This window comes from Bacillus rossius, chromosome 2, assembly GCF_032445375.1.
Source record: "Bacillus rossius redtenbacheri isolate Brsri chromosome 2, Brsri_v3, whole genome shotgun sequence".
Taxonomy (NCBI): Eukaryota; Metazoa; Arthropoda; class Insecta; order Phasmatodea; family Bacillidae; genus Bacillus; species Bacillus rossius.
This window is the reverse complement of record NC_086331.1, coordinates 13,195,160-13,217,071: the sequence shown is the minus strand read 5'-3', so window position 1 is coordinate 13,217,071 and position 21,912 is coordinate 13,195,160. Positions and strand designations below refer to the sequence as shown.

Genomic DNA, 21,912 nt, shown 5'->3' with positions numbered 1-21,912 from the left:
TTGTAAGGAGAGTTGCTTAGGATGTTTTTGCCCGCATCCCTCTCGTACTTGGTGCGGGCGCGCGTAGGCTGATATCCTTCCAGTTCCCCAGCCACCGATACGCAGGATGCATAATATAGAAAGAAATTAATTCCGAAATTGCCCAAATGCAAACACGTAATTTCCCCGCGGGAAACTTAGGATTACAATATAACTCATCTTATGGCTAAGTGGGATTCCCAAGCCAAAAAATAAGATGAAAGATCTGATCTGAATTCAGAAGTGAAGAAAAGACTGATGTGTGTAGGATGGATATTTTGTTTCTATGCGTTGTGCTTATTTGCGTGGGAATTTAAATTTAGCCTTGTGCTGGTTGTCAACCCAGTGAGAGAATTTACTGCTTTTGGATGTAAGAAGTTATTGAAATTTTATTGAAAAAATCTTTTCAAGCAAGTAAACAAATGCAGTGTGTGTGCGATTAAATTACCGATAAACCGGTAATGAAGACAAAATAATTGTGTTTTGTGTTGTTGATTAAGCCGCTTTGTTAAATAATCGCCCCGTTAATATTTAACGATGTAATTGATAACACGCGGACGTAAACTGATATTCGAATATACCTGTTGTTTTCAAACTTTGATGATCCTGCCTGTACATGAGAGTTTTGAATTTCTCCTTGTAGCATAAATGTTGAAAGTCGCGCCACATTAAATTAAATTCAAAGAGTAGTAGTTTTTGAATATTTCTTTACGATATTTAATTGGTAATTTCTTAGAGGTGCTGTTCTGAAAAAATTAAAATCCTGAAAATGTAATTTTTAGTTCCTCTAGTAATTATACCTATTTGATGATTTTGTAAAACCGTTTTACAATATTTCAAATATTTTAGTGGTAGGCCAACATTTGGAACATTTGGTTTAGTGAGGTTAGGTTAGCCATGTTTAAAACAGCGTAAAATTGTTGGAACTAATTTTTGGCGTATATATCTGTTTCAACTTGACCCTCCTACCACTTCTGGTTACATATGGTCTTTGGTTCCAGCACAACAGCTCTTTCTCCTGGCAGTGATCCCGATGGTTTGTTTGCCACTGCCTGCCAAGTGTATTGTCATCTCTTCCTGGATTATCACTTATTATATTGTTCCTTCACTGACTTTGCCATGAAATCCCCGAAAATCTTCCGTGTCTGTATCCATACTTCCTTTTTGCCCTGAGCCATTCCATTTCAATTCAGGCAGGTGCATGTAAGGTACCATCTCGGATTTCCTTTATAAAATTACAGCAGTTACAACCAGTGGAGACAAGAAGTGTGCTTAAAGGATTTCGTCCCAAAATTTTTTTTACCCATGTTATAGCCTTTTGAAGTTGGTTTGAAATAAAAAAAAGTGCGTTTTTCAAATGGGCGGCATTTCAGAACTATTTAACGGATTCCATCTATTTTTTTTAATTTTGTAGCTATTATATTGAACTACATTGAGCCCCATGACAATATATATAAGGGAGAAAAACTCAGAATTTGACCAAAAATTTTAATTTTTTTTGGATTTTCAAAAACATTTTTACATGGAATAATCAATTTTCATAAAACGTAATTCTGGCAGTATGTGGACCTATTATGGTAGTTTTACAGAAAAAATTGTTTTTAATTCTATGATGCACTGAATTATTAACATTTAACTTTAAATTTTGCAAAATTTGACAAAAGTGCCATTTTTGATTGACAATTACTCAAAAAACCCATTTCTTAAAAATCTGAAAATTTGTCAGTTTGTAGTCCTAACCTTTGTTAATAGCATGTACTTTGTTGGATAGTGTATGTTTGCCTGTAATCATTTCTAGAATTTTTTGAAAATGTAAATTTATTAAATTTTCTAATGACTGCACGCTCAATTAACAAATATGTTTTGTTGGTTTCTAAATATGAGATATAAATCGTAACTGGTTCTGAAATTGGGGAAACCTTGGGAAATATGAAGAGTCCCTATCAATATTCCCAGGTGCTGTAAGGGGAATTCCCTGTTGACCACAAGGGAATTCCCAAACTTTTGCTGTTCCAGTTGTGTTATGTGTGTTGGTGGGTGATGTTCAGCTAGTGAACTAAATCATGTCTGACTTTCATAGTACCGAGAGAATTGAATGTGGGTACTACATTAAAAGGCACAAGAAAAGTGTGTAGGTACAAAAGTAAATGTGTGAGGATGTGTAAGGTGAATGATTTAGCTGATAGGTTCGTGGGTGTATCTGTCTCAGTAAATAGAAAATATATTTTGTGTAGTAACTGTTACTTTTTATAAAAATAAATTTCTGGAACTTACTGAAGAACCAGCAGAAGGAATACCCACATCAGAGAATAGCAATCTCATCAAAACATTAGATGTAGGAGTATCACCATTGAAATCCCCTTTAGAGGTGAGATTGGATAGGAGAGAAGATTATGCGAGAAAAAAGAAGATAAAATTAGTGGAGTTAAAAACTGTAGCTGTGAACAAATTACAAGACATATATCACGTGCATGTTTCAAGTGAGCCTGAAGATGAAATGCCTATGTGTGTGAATTGTAGTCTATGGTTTTCTAATATTGACTCAGCTCTTCGTACTTGTAACTACAATGGAAAAGTGCAGCTAAAAACAATGGTACCACAAACATTTAGTTAAACTGAATTGAAGGAAAAATTACCTACATTGTCGAAGTACCTCATTGATAAGTGTCGCAGACAGTGTTGTTAAAAGTACTCGGAAAACGTAATTGGGCTCAATTACAATTACTGTGGTGATAATGTAACTAATTACAAGTAAAAATTACTTTACATAGAAGTAATCAGTAAAATTACAATTACAATTACTTTCCGCTACCATTTTAAAACTGACCTACGATTAAATTTTTTACACTTTGTTACATTAATAAACATACATACATATATGTTTTGTTAAAAAAATGATTTCATGTAATTATTAAATTTATTATCTTTAATTAAATAAATAATATTTGAGGACAAACTTGCTTGAATAACATCAAAAGACTTCATACAAGTAGTGGAATTGACCTTACAAAACAATTGCATTTTAAAGTTATCATCAGATAGATTCCCTCTCTTGATGGCAAAAACATCTTTACCAACACTAAAAAGACGCTCAACGGGAGCACTTGACGGCAGCGATGTGTTAAAATTTTAAAATGCAGATTTTAGGATAGGCTAATATTGGAGACACTGCAAGTCACTATGGCTCTTCATTTTTGATCATATATGTTGTGCATACTATCGTAGCACTAGAAGCGTAAAATTACTTTACTTTCTTGTTCTTAATTGTATTCATTATACGTTCCGAGAATAAACGTAACGGCAAGTAAATATAAAGTATCAAATACCTTAATGTATCGATTACAATTAATGTTATGTATTCCGATTACAAGTACGAATTACATTTTTTAAATGTAATTCGTTACAAGTATAAATTACTTGAAAAGTAATCGTTACAAGTAATCCGATTACTTGTAATTCGTTACTTAACAACACTGGTCGCAGAGTTATAAAAAATAAGGGAATTTATGCTCAACCTGACCCCTATAGTGGACATCCTTTACCTACACAGGTACAAGCTCTAGCATTATCATATTACCTAGAAGATAGTAAAGACTGTTCAAGGGAAAGTCCAAACAAAAAAGATGTTACTTGCATTAAAGATGGTAATGGTTAGAAAGTGAAAAAGGTTAAAAGATTCATGACAAGGTCAATCAAAGAGGCTTACAAAGCATTCAAAAAAGATAACCCTTCTATAAAAATGAATCTTTCAAAGTTTTATCCCTTACGGCCATGGTGGGTGAAAATTCAGCCATAACAGACTGTGTGTTCTTGTATTTACTGCAGTAGCTTGCAACTAATCTATGTAGCTCTTCGAAATATAACAAATAACAAAATTGAGGAAGAAGATCTTCTACTGAAGTGTTTGTGTGACAAAACGAGGAATGAAGATTGCTGGCTCGAGGAAACATTAACTGTTGAAAATTTTTGCTTGGATGAAGGGGAAGAAGTTACATTTGCAAATTGGGAACATGGTGACCTTATAAAAAAACTGTATCTGTAAATAATTTGCTGGAACATGTAAGGCATTGGGTTAAGAAAGCTATTCCTCACAGTTACATTAGGAAAATACAAAGGGAAGGAATAACTGAAGCAAGAAGTTCTGTCCAACAAAATAATGCTCTTGTTTTACATTGTGATTTTGCTGAGAACTGGTCAGTTGTATTGCCTGATGAAATCCAAACTTACACCACTGGCAAACTGATCAGCTTTCACTGTTTACCTGTGTTGCATACTTTGGTGCGGAAATAAAAAGTTTTGTTGTAGTATCTGATGATACAGCTTACGACTCTGCTCACGTTCTCTGTGCTTTAGAGATTATAAAACTGGAAATTTCAAAATTTTGCCAGTTAGAACTTTTGAGTTCAATAGTGTACTTTACAGATGGGGCGGCTGGACATTTCATCCACTTTTTGTCTCTAGCCTATCAAGTTCAGCTTTGAGCACCCCTCGCAAGGCTTGAGGTACTCGTCTAGGAGGACAACATACTGGGACTGCTCCTACTTTAGTCATGATCTTACCTTCTGGAGGAGAGCAACCCAGACCACAAAACACATCTTCGTTTTGCCGCACAGTTGTCCTTTGCTGTCTCGTTGTCAACAGAGTGCACCCGTTGCACCAAGTTGAGTTGTATGCACCCTGGTAGCCCGAGTAACGGCACAACATCCAAGTCCACTGTTTGTGGGCTCAACCCTGAACTGCTTGTCAACAATTTTAAAGAGCTGAAGTGGTAGCACATTAACCTGTGCACCGGTGTCCCAATTTCACCATCATATTTACCTTCAATGTTTAGCTACTCTCGCCACTCATTGGGATAGGTAGCACCACTGACACTGTCAGAATAAAGGCTTTCTTGTGAGCTGCACAATTCAATTTGCTTCACTACTTGTACCTTCCGAACTCTACACGACTTTCCAAAATGATTTCAGAACTTTACATTTTGCACATTTCTTTCCATACGCCGGGCATGCTTTGGGGCCATGAGCTGACTGACATTGCCCACACTGGAAGTCTCCCCTTGTTTCCAAGTCTTTCACCGGGTTCTGTCGCTGTGCACTTGACCTTTTCCTAACCGCACTAACCGTAACAGTGTCATGCTCACCATCACCATTCTTGCTGTGTATTTGAAGTGCTTGATGCTTGCTCTGCTCACATGCCCTGCACTGTGGTGCTGCTTTTTCTAATATGAGATTTTCTACTCGTAGCAAGGCTTCTTGGACAGCTTTATCTTGATCACAGTGAACAATACGATCCCGAAGCATCTTGTTTTCTGCACTTTCACTAGCGCTGTGATTATAATTACAGTTCTTGACAAGCTGCTGTAGGGCCGTGAAAAAATGGTCAAAACTTTCCCCTTCCTCTTGGCACCGCTGAGTGAATGCATATTGTTCAAAGACCTCATTGACCCTGGGTTGTACATACTTTTCTATGGCCTGTTTCACCTTTACTTAACTGTTTCGATCTTCTTCCAACATGTCAATGGTTGAAAAAAATGTGAGAGGATGAACTGCCCATTATATTTCATAAAAGTGTAATCTTAACCTTATCCTGAGCATTGTCTCGTCCCATGCTTACAAGGTAGTCCTCGAATTCCAACTCCCAGAACTTCCAGTCCACATATGCATTCTTGCTGTGAAAGTCCAAGTCCGGTGGCAACTTAACCCCGGGTCATTCCATGCGAAATCAACAAATAATACAAAAAAAATTTGCCACGTCATTTTACATGTTGATGAAACTTGGTAGGGCATACGCTCCAATATTCTAGACTAGAAATTAATTTTTATAATATTTAAAAAAAAAAAAAATACTTTGTTTTATATGGCCTACTGTTTGCAGCATGGTCTAGTAAAAAATGACATTTCACAGTTATTTTCTAAAATCTGCAGAAATTCTATTTGAATTAGGAACAATGTCTATTATGGCTCATTTGAAAGCTTAAGAAAAGTAAGGTTTTTTAATATAGTCAAAGTCAGATTTCAGTTAAGCCCAAGCAGAGATTTTTTGACTTACATTTTAGTCAAAAAAGTGATTTTTCGTGGATTTTTAGACTTAAAAAACTTAATGAAGGATTCAAAATAACATGCCCGTATTTTTACCTGTTAAGCTAGTAAGTTAGTAGTAAGTGCAGAAAAAATATTGAGCCGTTATTTAAAATCCTTCAACATAAAAAAAATTCGTAACATTTATAAATTTCTTAAAATTTACATTTTCAGAGCTCAAAAAATACATGTGGGACAGGTTAAAAAAAATATGAAAATATTACAATACGAAATCCTTACAGTGTACTTTAAAACAAAAAATAATTAATGTTGTTATTCCCAAGGGTTTAGTTACCATGAGCTTTTGAAAAACTGTATAACACGAGTTACATCGCTAACTGTACACGAGGACAATAACATTGATTATTTATCAAATTGAGCTACTTTTAGGTCTTTATATATAAATTATTGTTTGAATATGATTTACTTACAGATTTCATTTACATTTATTGTATTGACTTATATTCATTCAGAAGATTTGACAGGTGTTCATTCATCTGTGGTGAGATGTTGTGACATCTGCCAGTGGCTGCCATGGACAAGTCTGGGGGAGAGAATGCTGAGAATGTTCTTTTTCTGGACCCATGTTTTGTTGTCACAAGCTGACTTCTTGAAAGAGGTGCCAGGGCCTCGAGGATGGAAAAAGTGAATCCTATATTCGTCTTCAGTATCGTGAACCTTCACTTCAAGAACTTCACCTAACCACCACTCTGTATCATACACACAGCACACGTAATCCCTCAGTTTTGGATGTAGTTTTGTATGATTTGTAACTTCAGCTTCCTTAGTGACTGAAACAGTTCTGTATTGCATTGAAAGGGATGTTACACGAACGTGAAGAACACTTTGGCTGACTGGAATAAAACTATGTAATGATCTAGTTTGAGGTATTGGAATGGCAAGTTGGAACCTTGTCTGCAGTTGTTGTTCAACCTCTTCAACATCTTGATTTGAGCAGAACAGAAAATGTATGTTCTTTATATTGTCCACACAAAACTTGAACATCTCTAGAGGAGAGATGATATGGTTTTCTACAGTCCTCTGAAGACTTGCCTTTCTCACTATTCTTTTAACTGTCCCACCAATTCCATCACATGGTCCTTTGCCATGGCATGTGGCAAAAAAATGCCATTCTGCTTGAACACCAAAATCTTCTTCATGGTTACACAGATTTATAAAGTTCTTCTTGTTTTTGTACTGTGCCGCCGAACCATCAGAAAAGTAAATAATTTTTTTCATTTGAGGGAGGAAAGATTTTATACTGACCAGAACTAATTTTTGAAAGGCATAGAAGGTGGTGGTGTTGTGTTCCAATGAATCACTGATAATGCAAAAGCAACGGTTCCTTAACTCTCCATCTACTTTGAAGTACATCACAAAGGGATGTATGGTGGCCTGATTACTAGACCAATGGTACGATTGTACCTCATCTTGTACAATAAAAGAAAAATTTTCAGAAAAATCCCCCATTAGTATGCATTCTTCCTCCAGCAGAGTAGTCTTCTTCATGTTCAAGAATTCTGTTTGTTTCTTTGCAATAAAATGGTGACCTCGATGTTGCTCAAACCTTTCGACTAGCTTATCCAAGTACTCTTCAAATGGAAGAACACAAGATGATAGCTCACAATGGTCTGTTGAAACCCATAAATTGAATTTCAATTGTTTCCATTTTTTTCAAAATCATCCCATCCTTCTTGAAGTACTGCACACAGCTTATTACTTCCTGGACATTCACTACATTTTGACAGCATGCACAGGTCATTATCAGTACTGCAGACCATACACGACAGGAGATGTTTGTAGTCCATGTTGACTTTCACAGCTGCAAGCATCAGTTTTACATTTTGATGTATGATACACACACAGACAGAATGAGTGCCTGACGAACTACTTAACACACAGAATTTGGGTCTTAGTCCTGCAAACTTAGAAAACCCTAGTTTCATGATTGGGTTTTTTTCTTTAAAACATGCATAAAGTTCCTTTAGGTTACATAAGATTAACCTTTTTTTAATGCTAACTTTAACACCGTCAGGTCCCCTAACAGACACACAATCTTGTTTACCTGGCATCATCCTGCTGTACTCATCATTTTCATAGAAATCTTGAGAAATTTTTATTGAAACTTCATCAAGTTTATTTTTACCCTGTTTCTTCACTATTTGTGGTAAAATACCATCCTTTTCAGTCAATCTTCTTGACAAACGAACCAGATATTGACTGACATTAAACTCACCCTGAACTTTAGCAATGCTCCAGCTTCTAGGAAGCAAATTCAAAATACTGACATTTCTTGATTGGAATTTGCAGTCAACATTTTGCCTTTAAGCTTGTGAATCAATTGTTTATACTCAATACCTAAATCAGCATTTGCGGTCATTAACATATTTTCATTGTCATTAAAGCTTTTCAAGTTAGATTTTCTGTAACACAGGTAGCTATTTCATTAACTTTCTTCTTTACCCGTGATGGTCGAGCTTAATTCGACAACTTCTGTATCTTGACAGGAGAAATACCAAGTGCTGAACAAGCTTCACTAACAGACTCAACAAGTACAGTTTCTGGTTCGTAAACATCTGAATATTCATCTTCACTATTGACAAGTATGTCTTTTTTTGGCCTTTGAATTTGATGTAAGCATTTTGTGCACAATGCTTTGCCTGGGATTAAATTTAATTCAGGATTTCAATCTGAAAGTTTTATTGATATTTCCCGCAGTGATTTTTTAACAATTTTCGAGTGTACAGTGTTAGGGTCTGAGCAAGACTTGCCGTAAATGTGAAAGTATCTGTCCAGAAATTCAGCTTTATGAAAAGTACACACAGTTTTGATATCATTACACTTACTTCTCAATTAAAATAAAGTTTTCTGCTCTTCAGTAAACTCAGATATATTATGCAATACAGAAGACCTAGAGTAAGACAGTTTATGACATACACTTTCTGTTTGAATACCAATAGAACAAAAACATTCCATTGTAATTCAATCTGTTTATACTATTACAATTGTGTAATGCAAAATTCTCACCCTAAACTGCATAAATTTACATTCATTATATTTTGTTAAAACTGAAGCTAAAAGCATAAACCAAAATTAAAATGGTATAGAAACTGAAACACACACATCATATATGCTCCTCATCAGCCTCAACTGAGCAGGGGAGCTGGGCCTGTGTCATAACAGTATTGTTGCTATGTATTGGATGACTCATAACAGCACATTCCAACAAGATGATTCACCAGCCAGCCACACATCACTGGTAGATTAGTGGATGACTAATGACAGTGCATGCCAACCAGGTGATTAAATGCACATCCTTGGATTCTTCTTCACATAGGCTACCGCCCCTCAAGGCACAAAGACCAGTGAATCATAACCTTCTAATTCAAAAGCTTATGGCAACCAAACCCTTGGGAGTAACAACATTAATTATTTTTTGTTTTAAAGTACACTGTAAGGACTTGGTATTGTAGTATTTTCACATTTTTTTAACCTGTCCCACATGTATTTTTTGAGCTCTGAAAATGTAAAATTTAAGAAATATATAAATGTTACGAATTTTTTTAATGTTGAAGGATTTAAAATAACGGTTCAATTTTTTTTCTGCACTTACTACTAACTTACTAGCTTAACAGGTAAAAATACGGGCATGTTATTTTGAATCCTTCATTAAGTTTTTTAAATCTAAAAATCCACGAAAAATCACTTTTTTGACTGAAATGTAAGTCAAAAAATCTCTGCTTGGGCTTAACTGAAATCTAACTTTGACTATACCAAAAAAAAAGTACTTTTCTTAAGCTTTCAAATGAGCAATAATATACATTGTTCCTAATTCAAATAAAATTTCTGCAAATTTTAGAAAATAACTGTGAAATGTCTTTTTTACTGGTCCATGCTGCAAACAGTAGGCCATATAAGAAAAAGTATTTTTTTTTTAAATATTATAAAATTAATTTTGAGTCTAGAATATTGGTGCATAGGTCCTACCAAGTTTCATCAAAATTAGAAGTGGTGTGGCAAAACCCATTTGTTGAGTTCACATGGAATGACGTAATTATATTAGTTAAACAAACATGTAAACTAAGTACACTTATAACTCATTAAACTGAATTTTTTTTCACTCTTGTATTTATTTTCACATTTTCCAGTGTTACCATGCGTAATTAATACACTTCTATGAGTCAGACCATTTTTGTTTTAAAAAAACAGCTTTTTAAATGTGTTCAAATGTACGTTAAGAAATAATTTTGGAAGCAGCTAAACAAACAAACTTTAATACCTTCTAATATAATAAGAATTGACACGCAACCACCTAAATGACATTTGGAGGTTATAATTTCATCATTCCATCCGTCAAAAGTATGAAATTACTAAGCTTTTGTCAGATGGACGGATGTATGGAATTTTTCGGACTATCTTATTGGCTGTAGGTCTCGTGATTGACGGACTGACGGAGGCTACAGGCTATTGTAATTCCACCTAACCTTACTAATTGCCCATACTTTTATAAAGTATTTTTAATGAGCTAAAATAACCTAACCTACCATTATCTCGATTTCACTCTATTTTAATGTACTTAACCCACAAAATTTTTTTTATAATTGTCAATCTCTGGTAAATTACTTGTAGTATCACAATGTTCCCTTAGATAATAATATTTATAATAAATGTGGCTTGGGCTACTCAACTGACCTTATCTTTAATAACATCTGGAAACTGTATGATCACCTAGCCTTGCAATTACTGGGCCTGTAGTAGAGAATTATAGCAAATTACTGAAGTGCACATGAAAAGGATAATTTTTATATTTTTTTTAATTACAGATTGTGCAAATGTCGGCATAGGTTTGGAAATATGACACAGCATGAATTCAGTGAAATATTTAGTTAATTATGGACAAGAATGATTTTTAAAAAATAAATAAATAAATTTGGAAAATGGTATTTTTCAACACTACTACTTAATGTTACTTGGTTATCCTGAAAAAGGGTATTTTTTAATTTCCAGTGAGTTCCATAAAAACTAGTATGTTTGGAGGCTGATGAAGTCCAGGTGATTGTGTGTTAAAAATAATTACAAAAAATAAAAATCCAAAAATTATTATATTTTCTCTAATAATTGATTAATGAAAATTTCAATAATTTCCAGCAATATTGAAAAAAAATTTTATTACACGGCACTTCACATTTTTTTTTAATTGGAAGTCCTTCACAAATATTGAATTTTCGAGAATCCAATGGGAGTAAAAAATGCACATGAGTGAAAACTTACAACATTTGAAAATGATTTTGCCATATACTCAGTGTAGCTGACCTAACCTCACCAACCTTTCACTGAATAAATATGTTTTAAATTATTTAAATGTTTTTATCTCTGCTTTCATTGCATCGTAAAACACTTTATCGTCCCCTAAATGGGTTATCTACTTATTTATTTATCTTTTAATCCCATGGGTTACGTTAAAAATAATCTCTGAAAAATAAAACAGACTTCAAATATGATTACTTAGACTTGCAAAAACCCAGCCACTGCAGTAAGGTCTGGTTTATAAACTACGCAAGAACACAAGAACGCAAGGTGCAATATGCCCAGCAACCACATTTTAGAGTCCCGGTTTATAAACTACACAAGGTGTTGTAATGCAACGCAAGTATTGTTCAACTTCCAACTTTCTTGTGTTTTGGCTTGTGTTTTTGACTGCCATATTTGAAGAGAAGTGTTGTGAAAACTTTTAAAGAGACCGACATTAAGTGCATAGAAGACCACAATGTTGTTTTTATTGTATACATTTTGTTTACATGTATTAACCTTTCATACCATAAAATAAAATAACTTATTTTAATCAAATTATTCACAATGTCTTTTGTTTTCTTGATAATTATGACTTATCGAAAGAAGGCTTGGTAGAATTATGTTTATTTCCTGTTTTACAATTTTAAGTCATGCGACTTGCATGCTTTATAAACAACTGTGATTTTTCTTACTTTGGTAGCTTGTTATGCCGTTGAGTTCCTTGTATAGTTCATAAACTCAGCCTCAAACCTAGCCACTTTGGTGAAACCTAGCCACTGTGGAAAAACCTTGCCACCATTGAAAAAGCTAGCCACCTCAGGAGAAATTATCTTTGTGGAATGTTCATACAAATGTCAGCAATGTAAAATAACTTAAGAAATAAACACAAAGACTCATCTTTTTCAGAGTAGCTATAAATGCTTATTAAGACTAGTGCACATAACTTTCATGGGAAAAATATGTGATTTCATCATTAAATGTCAAATATATTTGCAAGTTCTCACAAATTCACACAGTCACAAATCCATAAAATCATTTTACCACATGCCATTACTTATGTACATTCAGAAATATAATTTAGTTTACTGCATAATGTCTCAAGGCAGTGACCTTCGTAACACTTACCAGAGATATAACAGTGTAAGCATTGCCTTGTATTAAAATAATCTGAATTTTATTTATTTATTTATTTGTGATATGCACACAGACAGTTGGGGAACACAGTAAAATTAAGTAAACCTTTAAAATATAGTATTAATAAATTTTATGCAACAATATTAAATCAATGAATATAGTAAAATAGTAGAAAATATTATGTGATTTAAAAAATATCTCAGCTTGTTAAAACTTTCACAAACGTGCTTATGGTACTATTCAGATATCTGCACAGTTCTGAGGATAACCTACTCTTCCATGTGTGGAGTCCAATGTGGTGTAAATTTACGATAACATAAACAATCCAGTGTAAAATAAAATTGTTGACTGGTAAAAAAACTACTTGCTTACAGGCCAATAACAAAGTGAAAACATAAAACTCAAATTAATATATTTTGGTTGATTCACTATTTTAAAAAGCAGCTTTGTTCGAGAACTACCCGTGATTGAAATGAAGACTGCATCACACCACTCTCACTAAGGATTGAATGGCCATAGTCAAATTTTAATAAATTTGAATGATTAAGATGTTGCCGAATGTGAAATTAATGATACTAACTTAGAATTATCAAATAACTGGAAAATATAGACCAATAAATAAATACTTCTTTAGTTAACATTAAAGAACATGAAACTGCAGGAAAAATAACACAAACAAGTATATAAATTCCAAAATACTTGAATGAGTACTTTGTATACAAAATTAGTTTCTTAATGGAGTGAAAATTTATGATTTTATCAATGATGAAACAGGAGGTAACCAACTAGCATTCATAATCTACTCTAAATATAATTAGGTTTATATAGGTTGCTTGGATTTTGCATATTGGGCATAAACGGGTGGCTGGGAACGCCAAAACGAGCCATTTTTGTTAAGGAACATGTGTCTGTAAATGCAACCCTGCAAAGTTATCTACGTGAGCAGTAGTGCGCATTAGGCATCGTCCCTTCACTGGCATAGAGGATGTGTGATCGCAGCTCTGCAAGAAGCCAGCGACAAAAGCACAGACATTTAGAGCTAGCTGTATGCTCTAGCATCTTGTGTGTTGGGAATAAATAAAAATTGGATCATGAAATGATGTAAATTTATTTTTATTGACTAAATGACAATATCAGATATTTTAATTTGCGTTTATTAATTTTTCAATAATTTAAGAAATTTTGCAAATAAATTAAATTATTAGCCGTGAATGTTTCAAAACTTTATTTTTCTGTACTTATTTACTTAATTTTTAATAAAAATGGTTATTTTTTCTGTAAATTATTTATTTAATTAGTAAGTTAAATTTATTTTTGAGAGTAATTATATGTAGAGTAAGTTGTACTTGGGAAGATAGCATATATATGTGAAAATGATAAACAGAATTTTCTACATTCATATGCAATTTGGTCAGGATCTTTATCGAAGGCATGGCTTTGTAATGCACATATGTGAAAAAATTGTGAGCGAGCCTTTCGGTTCTCGCCAGTGATGTGTAAACATCTAACCTCGGTAACGAGAAAATTAATGTGTTCTCATAAAATAAACTTATAATATGAAACTTGGACACAAAATTTAACGTAGAATTCTTTAAAACAGTGCAGAGAGATAAATATATGAAAAGTATTCATTTTAAGGGAAAACTGTAAAAATTTTTTTCCCTTTCTTAAAATCTAACTATAATTCATTTTAACAATATGGTACTATTGTTTTTGAGGTTATACTTCTTTAGGCATGTTGAGGGTGAAATTTTAGTATGCACCAAAAATGCAATGAAAGCATGCATCACACAACGGAAATATGACAGGTTGAAAGTTTAATGCGCATGCGTGCAGAAACTGCTATAGCTACGAGCCGAAGTCAACAAGATGGTGGACCCACTGGGGATGTACTAGGTGTATTGGTGTACCAAAGTAAACTTTATGGTAGTGAAACTATCCTGGAATACATTTTATAAACTTGAATAGACATAACAAAATATAATAGCAACTTAAAAAACACCTATAATTTATTAGCCAGGAAATGTGTTGTGACAAACATGGCATCAAAGATAATACTATAAATTTTCCACACTAAAATATTAACCTGAAACATTTTAAAACAATGACACTAAATATATGTTGGTGTGTTTGTGTATTTGTTTTTGTTAAATTACTGAAATCAGTCTGTAGGGCCTAAATACTTCCTAAAAACAAACCTTAACATTATTGAGCTGATTCAACATTATTACTATAAAATATATATCATAAATTTTTTCAAAAGTAAAAGAAAAAAAACTTTCAACAAGATTTGAACCATGGACCTCATGCTTATGAAGCACACACCTTACCACCATGCTATCAAGATCATTGGAATATAAGGAGAATATGTATTAATTATAATCAGTGTAAAGCCAGTTTTTTTTAGGTCATTTAAAAATTGGAATTACTTTTTACTATGACTATTTTAGTTTATCAAATGTATTCCAGGGTAGTTTCACTATCATAAAGGTTCATTTGGCAAACTACAAAATAATCATAGAACACTCAAAAATTTTATTCTAAACTGAAGAAGATAGAAATAATTTACTATCATTGCCAAGTAAACTTCTACTGGCGGCTACACGAAACGCTAGTCTTTAAGGGTTTGTAAAGGATACATGAATCACTGGAATCTGGAGCCACCATCCAGGATACAGCACATTCGCACCCACACTGTGATCATTAAATCACAACCACACCTAACGTTTTCTTTGTACTTCCATTTGCTCAATATTTTCTAAACAGATTTTGTATGTTGCTTCAGAAATTTCAGTGGGCTGACCCTATGAATTATATACCTGCATGTGTGAATGAAGTAGCATTTGTTGTGGAAACTTGAGAATAGATAATGTATAGCTTATTTAACAATGTGTTTGTTAATTGTGAAATACAATGTTTACTTTAACTATGTACCTAGTAGTCATATACTTATTGGGCTTTGCAGATGGCTGCTAGTCGTTTACGGAAAATTGCAAGATTTGAAACCAAAAACGAACCATGCATCGATCTGGTGAAAGATCCCTACGAAGAGGTAAGAATATAAGCTAGGATTAGTGTGAGGAAATAATACAAATAGGTACATGTATGCTGTTTCGGTAATATCTTCAAGAGTGCTGAAGTTTTCACAACTGTGTTGCCAACGGAGGTCACTGCACTGTAAATGAAGCAACAAGGAATTTTTTTTAAATTTAAGGTTTTATTATTACCTAATGATGAATTCATTTGTACATAAAGTTAATTTTACCCTTCTCTGTTCTGTGATAGAAGTAAACGGAGGCCAATAATGTTTGCTTCGTGGCACAGCTCCTCCAGCTTGTAGTTATATCGAGTTCACCACTTCCCGTGGTTACATCTTGTACTGGACCAAAGATTGTTATGATTTTTTTCTTCTCAAAAATAGTTTGCTCAAGTCCTTACTCACACTCCATGACTTGGCCATATAAGAAGAATGGTTGAACCATTAACTTGTAGCTACGTATTGTGAATCTGTGATGCGAGTTGTTAGCATTGGCAGAAGTAGCAGGGATTGTCCACCTGGATCAGGGCTATGATTTCTGCTTTGCTAGCTGTGTCCTCTGTGAAGATCGCATCCAGGTTCTTGGAACTTGAATGTTGGCACCTGGAGTGGCTTTTCTGCTCCAGCTTTCTCCTGGTTGTAGGCTCTCCTCAACTCACAAGCGATAGTCCACAACCTCAGCATACGGTTGCTAGTATTACAAAATTCAAAAAATTGGAATTTAAAAAAAAAATTAAAATTTGCTTCTAAAATTATTTTGCCCAATTCCCCCAATCCTGGTGTTTAGCAAATCCAAAACAAACTCAAGAGTTAAAAAAAAAAAACTGGAGAATCAAAGTGGGCTTCAATATCAATTAAATATCAATTTATAAATCAAAATATCACCTTTAATTTTCCTTAAAATATGCTTAAAATATTTTGCTAACAAAGGCTGTTTGACAGTTAACTGAAAATTTAAAAAATACAAGGGTCAATATTAGATTGCAAATCCACTATATTTAAAATACTATGTATAAGAAGGCTAACTAACTAATAAAATGTTACAAAATTTGAAATGTATATTAAACATATCAAAAATTTTACATATTGTAAAAACAATATTAAAACAAACCAAAACACGCTCATAAAAATGACTTATTCGTAGTTTCTTACATTCCTCTATCATAGTTCTTTACACGAGTTTGATTTTCAATAACTCACACAAAGGCTTAAATTTGCTATTTGTTGGGACATGACATTAACTTCTTAGTATAACAGCCACATTTTCGCAAATTATTGCGTGTACAATCCAACTGCTGGGCAAATCCAAATAATATAAAAAGGTTCAATTTTAACTCCACAATTTAATAATGCCACTTGCCGGGCATAAAAAAAATTATACCGTCTTTTCATACAGCATAGAACATGAAAGGTAACTGCCCTGAGAAATCTGTTCAATTAAGTGAAACACTGAAGGGTCACTAAAATGATTGGCTTCCATCTAATAAATTATTTCACTAAAAGTTTCCATCCGCGGGGCATAAGCAGGCATAAAATTTGGGCTCGTCACTTACTTGTGAGTCCGAAGCGCACCAGGTAAAGGGGCCTAAAACTATTAGACCGCTCATGTAGAATAGTCACTGCCGTCATCTTCATACTGAATACTCGAGACCCAGTTGCTGAAGTTCCCGATCGCTGAGCTTACGAGCTCAGTGCATCAACCCACACACGTCTCTGGGCTTAGCCGCCGTACAATAACGCGGAGTTGCTCGCTACTGCGGTCAGCTGGTCTTGTGTGACGTCATTCGCATGTGCTCACAACAGTCCGTTTCCAAGAAACAGAAGCACACGCGTGTCAGTTTTGCACGTTACCAGCCCAAAAAACTTCCGAGTTCTAAGAGGACCTGCATAAGCATTTTCATATTTAGAGGATTGAACTCTGCTTTCTGTTTTAAAACAAATTGTCGTAGTAAAACATGTTGTCCCACAGAATATGGATGTGCAATCCTTCCTTTATTATATTGCTGGTTGCCTTTTTTCCCTAGCGTTATCCAAATTTTCAGCCACCTCCATCCAAATCTTTTCCAATTCCGTAGGGCTATACACATTTAGGTTTTCAGTTATAAATAATAACATAATGTGGATGACAGTAGCACATTTAGCACTAAAAATAAGCTATTTTAGATTTTTGTATAGTTTATTTATTTTGTTCGAGCCCTGATAATTTAAGTTTAACTAATTTGGTTGGCTTATAACCATTATTGATTGATACAGCTTAAATTGAAATATATTTTTGCTATCCTCCATCAGTGCTTTGTTAACAAAAAAAATTCTTTTGAATACTCTTATTATTGCAATTTAATAAAGTCTCCAACTGCCATGCTACAGACTCGAAGACTGTGCTTGAGAACATTTTAACACATGGCCCAAACCGTGTTTTACAAAATAGAGAACCATTTATGGTATTTTCTTGCGGTTGGGCATCAGGCACAAGATGCTAATGCGAGACTTAGCGCCACTCATATAATGGCATGGCATAAATGTTAGACAAAATAAAATCCTTATTTGAATAGGTTATTTTTTGAGTGAGTTAAGTGTATTTTGTTTTACATCATTTACTTTAGTAGCAATCGAGTTAAAATGATTGTTTAATTCCTGTAGAGAGAGAGGGCTCTAAACATGTCATGGCACTAGTAACTTAAAGTAGCCACTCCCAAATATTTTTTCTGGTTCCAAGTTGTAGCTGAATTGGCAAACTATTGTCCAAATGATTCTACATTCTTAAAAATGACATCATGTTAAAAACAAGCTGTCAGGTTACCATACAATATACTATACATCCCTTTCCATGATCCTTATTTTTGTTAAAATGTTTCTATTGGACAGTGCAGAGCAGGATCTGTAACCTGCCTTATTGTATTTGTATCTTTTTTTAGATAGAAAAAAGTTTGAAAACTGTTCGTGGAGGGACTGGAATAGTAATTGAATCATCTGTATCATCACATGAATGTAGTTGGGATGTAGACCATCCTGAACGTTCTGAGAGGCTCACAACCATAATAAGAAGGTTAGTAATGCATCCATCACTGTTAATTTTGTGCACGCTAACATGTATTTCCAATGCCAATTATAATAATCTCCCAATATTTCAAAGTTGTCAGGACTGAGTTTAGACTTATTCTTCCTATGTCCCCTGAATGTGAACTTACGGGTCTGCTGTCTTGTTCAGTAGTCCTTCCAGAAGAAAACCAGTGAAAGTACATGGGACTTGTCTCTATATTTATGGAAGTGGAAAAGACTAAAATAAATTTAATTGCTTGCTAAAGTAAGTGAAGCGAAAACCTCGGTCTTGGAACCAACATTATTAGCTGACATAGGATAATCTGGTAGTCCATACTCAGAAAAGTGATCATTTCCCCAGGCTGGAACAGTAAATACCTACGAGAGAAAATTCTCAAAGCTAGATTGGGGATGAAACCTAAAAGATCAAAACCTCATTAAAAATTTGATATAGAAATTATTGTTGACAAGGAGTTACAGTTAGCTCTGACTGGAACAAGAGAGAGAGTAGAATTTAAAAAAATTTAACTCTTTATTATTCTCATTATTATTAGTTGGCACCCCAATTTAATTATTATCAAAGAAAATATAATATCACAAAATATTTTACTCTTAACCTAAAGTATAAACTATTATAAAATGAGTGATGGGATCTTCCATGGCAGACACTAAATTTAATAATGATACTATGATGAGGGTGTTGATTGGCCAATACACTTTGAGAATGGTCATGGCTCATTGGCTCAGAGGACTGCAAAACACTTTGAGAATGGTAATGGCTCATTGGCACAGAGGACTGCAAAACCAAAACACTTTTGAGAATGGTCATGGCTCATTGGCTCAGAGGACTGCAAAATGCAACTTAATGTTTATGAATTTCAAAAGTTTGCTGACTGGCCAAACTGGACCAAAGTCAAAAACAATTATTTATTTATTTATATTTTTATTTGTTTAAAGTACGGTTTGATTTAGAAACCAGGGAATTAACATGTTGAAAAAATAATTTATATCAAGTATGATACCAAGATCTCTAATAAACATAGTATAGGCAATTTGTGAATTATTTAGCTGATAATCATATCGGATTGGTGAAAGAAATTATGTTTGTTTTTCCCTTTTTTTTTTTTATTGTTACCAAGTTGAGGTCTCACCAATTATCAATGCTAGGAATATCAGACTGGAGTCAATGACAATCGTTTATAAAAGTAAACTTTCTGAAAATCGATAAAAATGTTGAACAATAAAAGGAGATAATGTACCACCTACCACCTAGAGGTACTCCAGGTGTTAAATAATAAGTTGAGGACTTAAAGTTGTTTATTGAAACAAAAACGTTGATTACCTATATAGTTGGAGAACCATCGTAAATAGTTATCACATAAACTGTTTGAAAGTTTATCAAGTAATAATGATTGATTCATGGTATCAAAGGCTTTGGCAAGGTCAATGTAACAAGCATCAACCTGACCCCTGTTTGTTATTTCAAAATATATTGGATTTAACAAAGTAAGTATATTGGTGGTTGTTGACATTCCGGGTCTAAACCCATGCTGATTATCAGCTAATCTATTTTTAATATTAAACTTTATTTGTTTAAATATAATTTTTACAAATTTTTTTGCAAAATCATTAAGCAAGGATCTGGGCCTATAGTTTGTAACATTAAGTTTGTATCCTTTTTGGTGGATAGGAATAACCTTGGCAATTTTTCAATTGGATGGGAAGACATGTGTATTTATACTAATGGTAAATGTATATTGTAGAAGAGGCACAAGTAAATAAGAACATAATTTGAAATAAAGTTACGAATACCATCTGGACCTGTAGATAAAGAAGATTTTAAGGATTTAATACCCCAAAATATCTGACTCATAGAAATGGAATATGAATATATTGTCAGCCTTGACCTTGGGTTGTGAGGTCAGGTCAGTGACAAACATCTTTCACATTCAAAAATTTAAAAGTTGAACTAAGATAAAAGTTACCAACAGTGAATTTTACCCAAAATGAAGATTGCATTTTTTACTCTATTACAGGAAAGCAGAATACAAGCAAACCTCTGAATAGTTACCATCACACTCAGTATAAAGTTGACCTTGAGAAGGTTAACAGTACGGAGGCTCAATCGCATTACTAGAGCACATGCTAGCAAGAAAGAATATGCAATACAAACATGTGAATATATTACAATTACAAGGGATGTCAAAAAATCACTCCAAACTAACACAAAAATGGCTTTATGCGATGATTATGACAATTCAATAACCACCCAGGGCAGAAAAGTACACACTGAAAATCGGTAGCTTAAGTATTTACACAGCAAAAGATAACATGGAATAAGGTGTCCCACAAAATCATTCAGCCCTAAATTTACAAATTAGGGTGAGAGAAAAAACACAAAATAAATGTTATTAGAAGCCACTTATAACATATGTCAAAAATGGAGATTGCTGTGGTACCAAGTGATGTAAAGCATGGCAAGACCTTGTGGCAAAGCATCGAACTGGGCAGTAGAATAGAGCTAAACAGATGGTGCAAATAGAACATTATTTATTTTACAATAATTGCAATGAATATAGGACACCTTGGCAATTGAATATGCAATGACCAGAGGCTCTGCTACGATGAACTCTCTCTTTCTACTATCCTGGTACCGACTGTAACATTTTAAATCAGGCACCTCATAAAACTTCACCTTCGAAATTTCTCCTAAAAATCAAATAAAAGCACCCAGGAAAATATCAAGCTTCTTCGCAGAATTACAGAACACAGTATCTGTTGTAAAAGTACAGAAAGCGCAGCTTAGCAAAGATAGGGCATTAAAATTTATGTTAAAACAAACATTAAAATTGCATCAATAAATAAGATTATTAAGTGCCTATAAAGAAAAATTTTAAAACAGGTCTTAAAAGCCAAAATGGCTCTAATGAACAAACAACAATTTACAATTATGAAAAGCCGTGAACTGTTTTGATTTAACTCTGGTACAATAAGTGCACCCGACTAGCGGTGCCTATGACAAAAATGATAACTCGCCTTTATAATTTGTTTTAAGAAGGGCCTCTACTGACAGTCGTTGGTATCGGGTGTAACCAGTCTTGGTCGATGGCTGTCCACCAGATGGACAGCCAACAGTTCTCCCAGCTTGCAGTTGGTGTATGACTCGGGAACACCTCCCCAAGTCACTCTTCTAATACAGCGGCTCACCCAATCAGAACTTTGTGGCAGTTCCTGCACAACTCGTACGAAAAGTATCATCACAAGCTTCTCCTAGGGCGTAGGGTGTCCACACGAAGCAAATCTTGCTAACAACAA

General features: G+C 34.0%; 1 protein-coding gene across 5 annotated transcripts in view; it reads left to right on the top strand.

Moving 5' to 3' along the window:
- Nucleotides 1-219: 219 nt before the first annotated feature.
- Nucleotides 220-21,912, top strand: part of LOC134529112 (histone deacetylase 6) — a 116,008-nt gene continuing 94,315 nt past the window's right edge. For 4 of the 5 annotated variants that reach the window (XM_063362866.1, XM_063362862.1, XM_063362865.1 and 1 more), the window contains exons 1-3: nucleotides 220-388; nucleotides 15,487-15,573; nucleotides 18,474-18,604. In XM_063362866.1, coding sequence (XP_063218936.1) covers nucleotides 15,487-15,573; nucleotides 18,474-18,604 — 218 coding nt within the window. In that variant the 5' untranslated portion in view covers nucleotides 220-388. Of the gene's footprint in view, nucleotides 477-15,486; nucleotides 15,574-18,473; nucleotides 18,605-21,912 lie in introns of all 5 variants that reach the window. The other variant, XM_063362863.1, reaches the window with a different exon arrangement.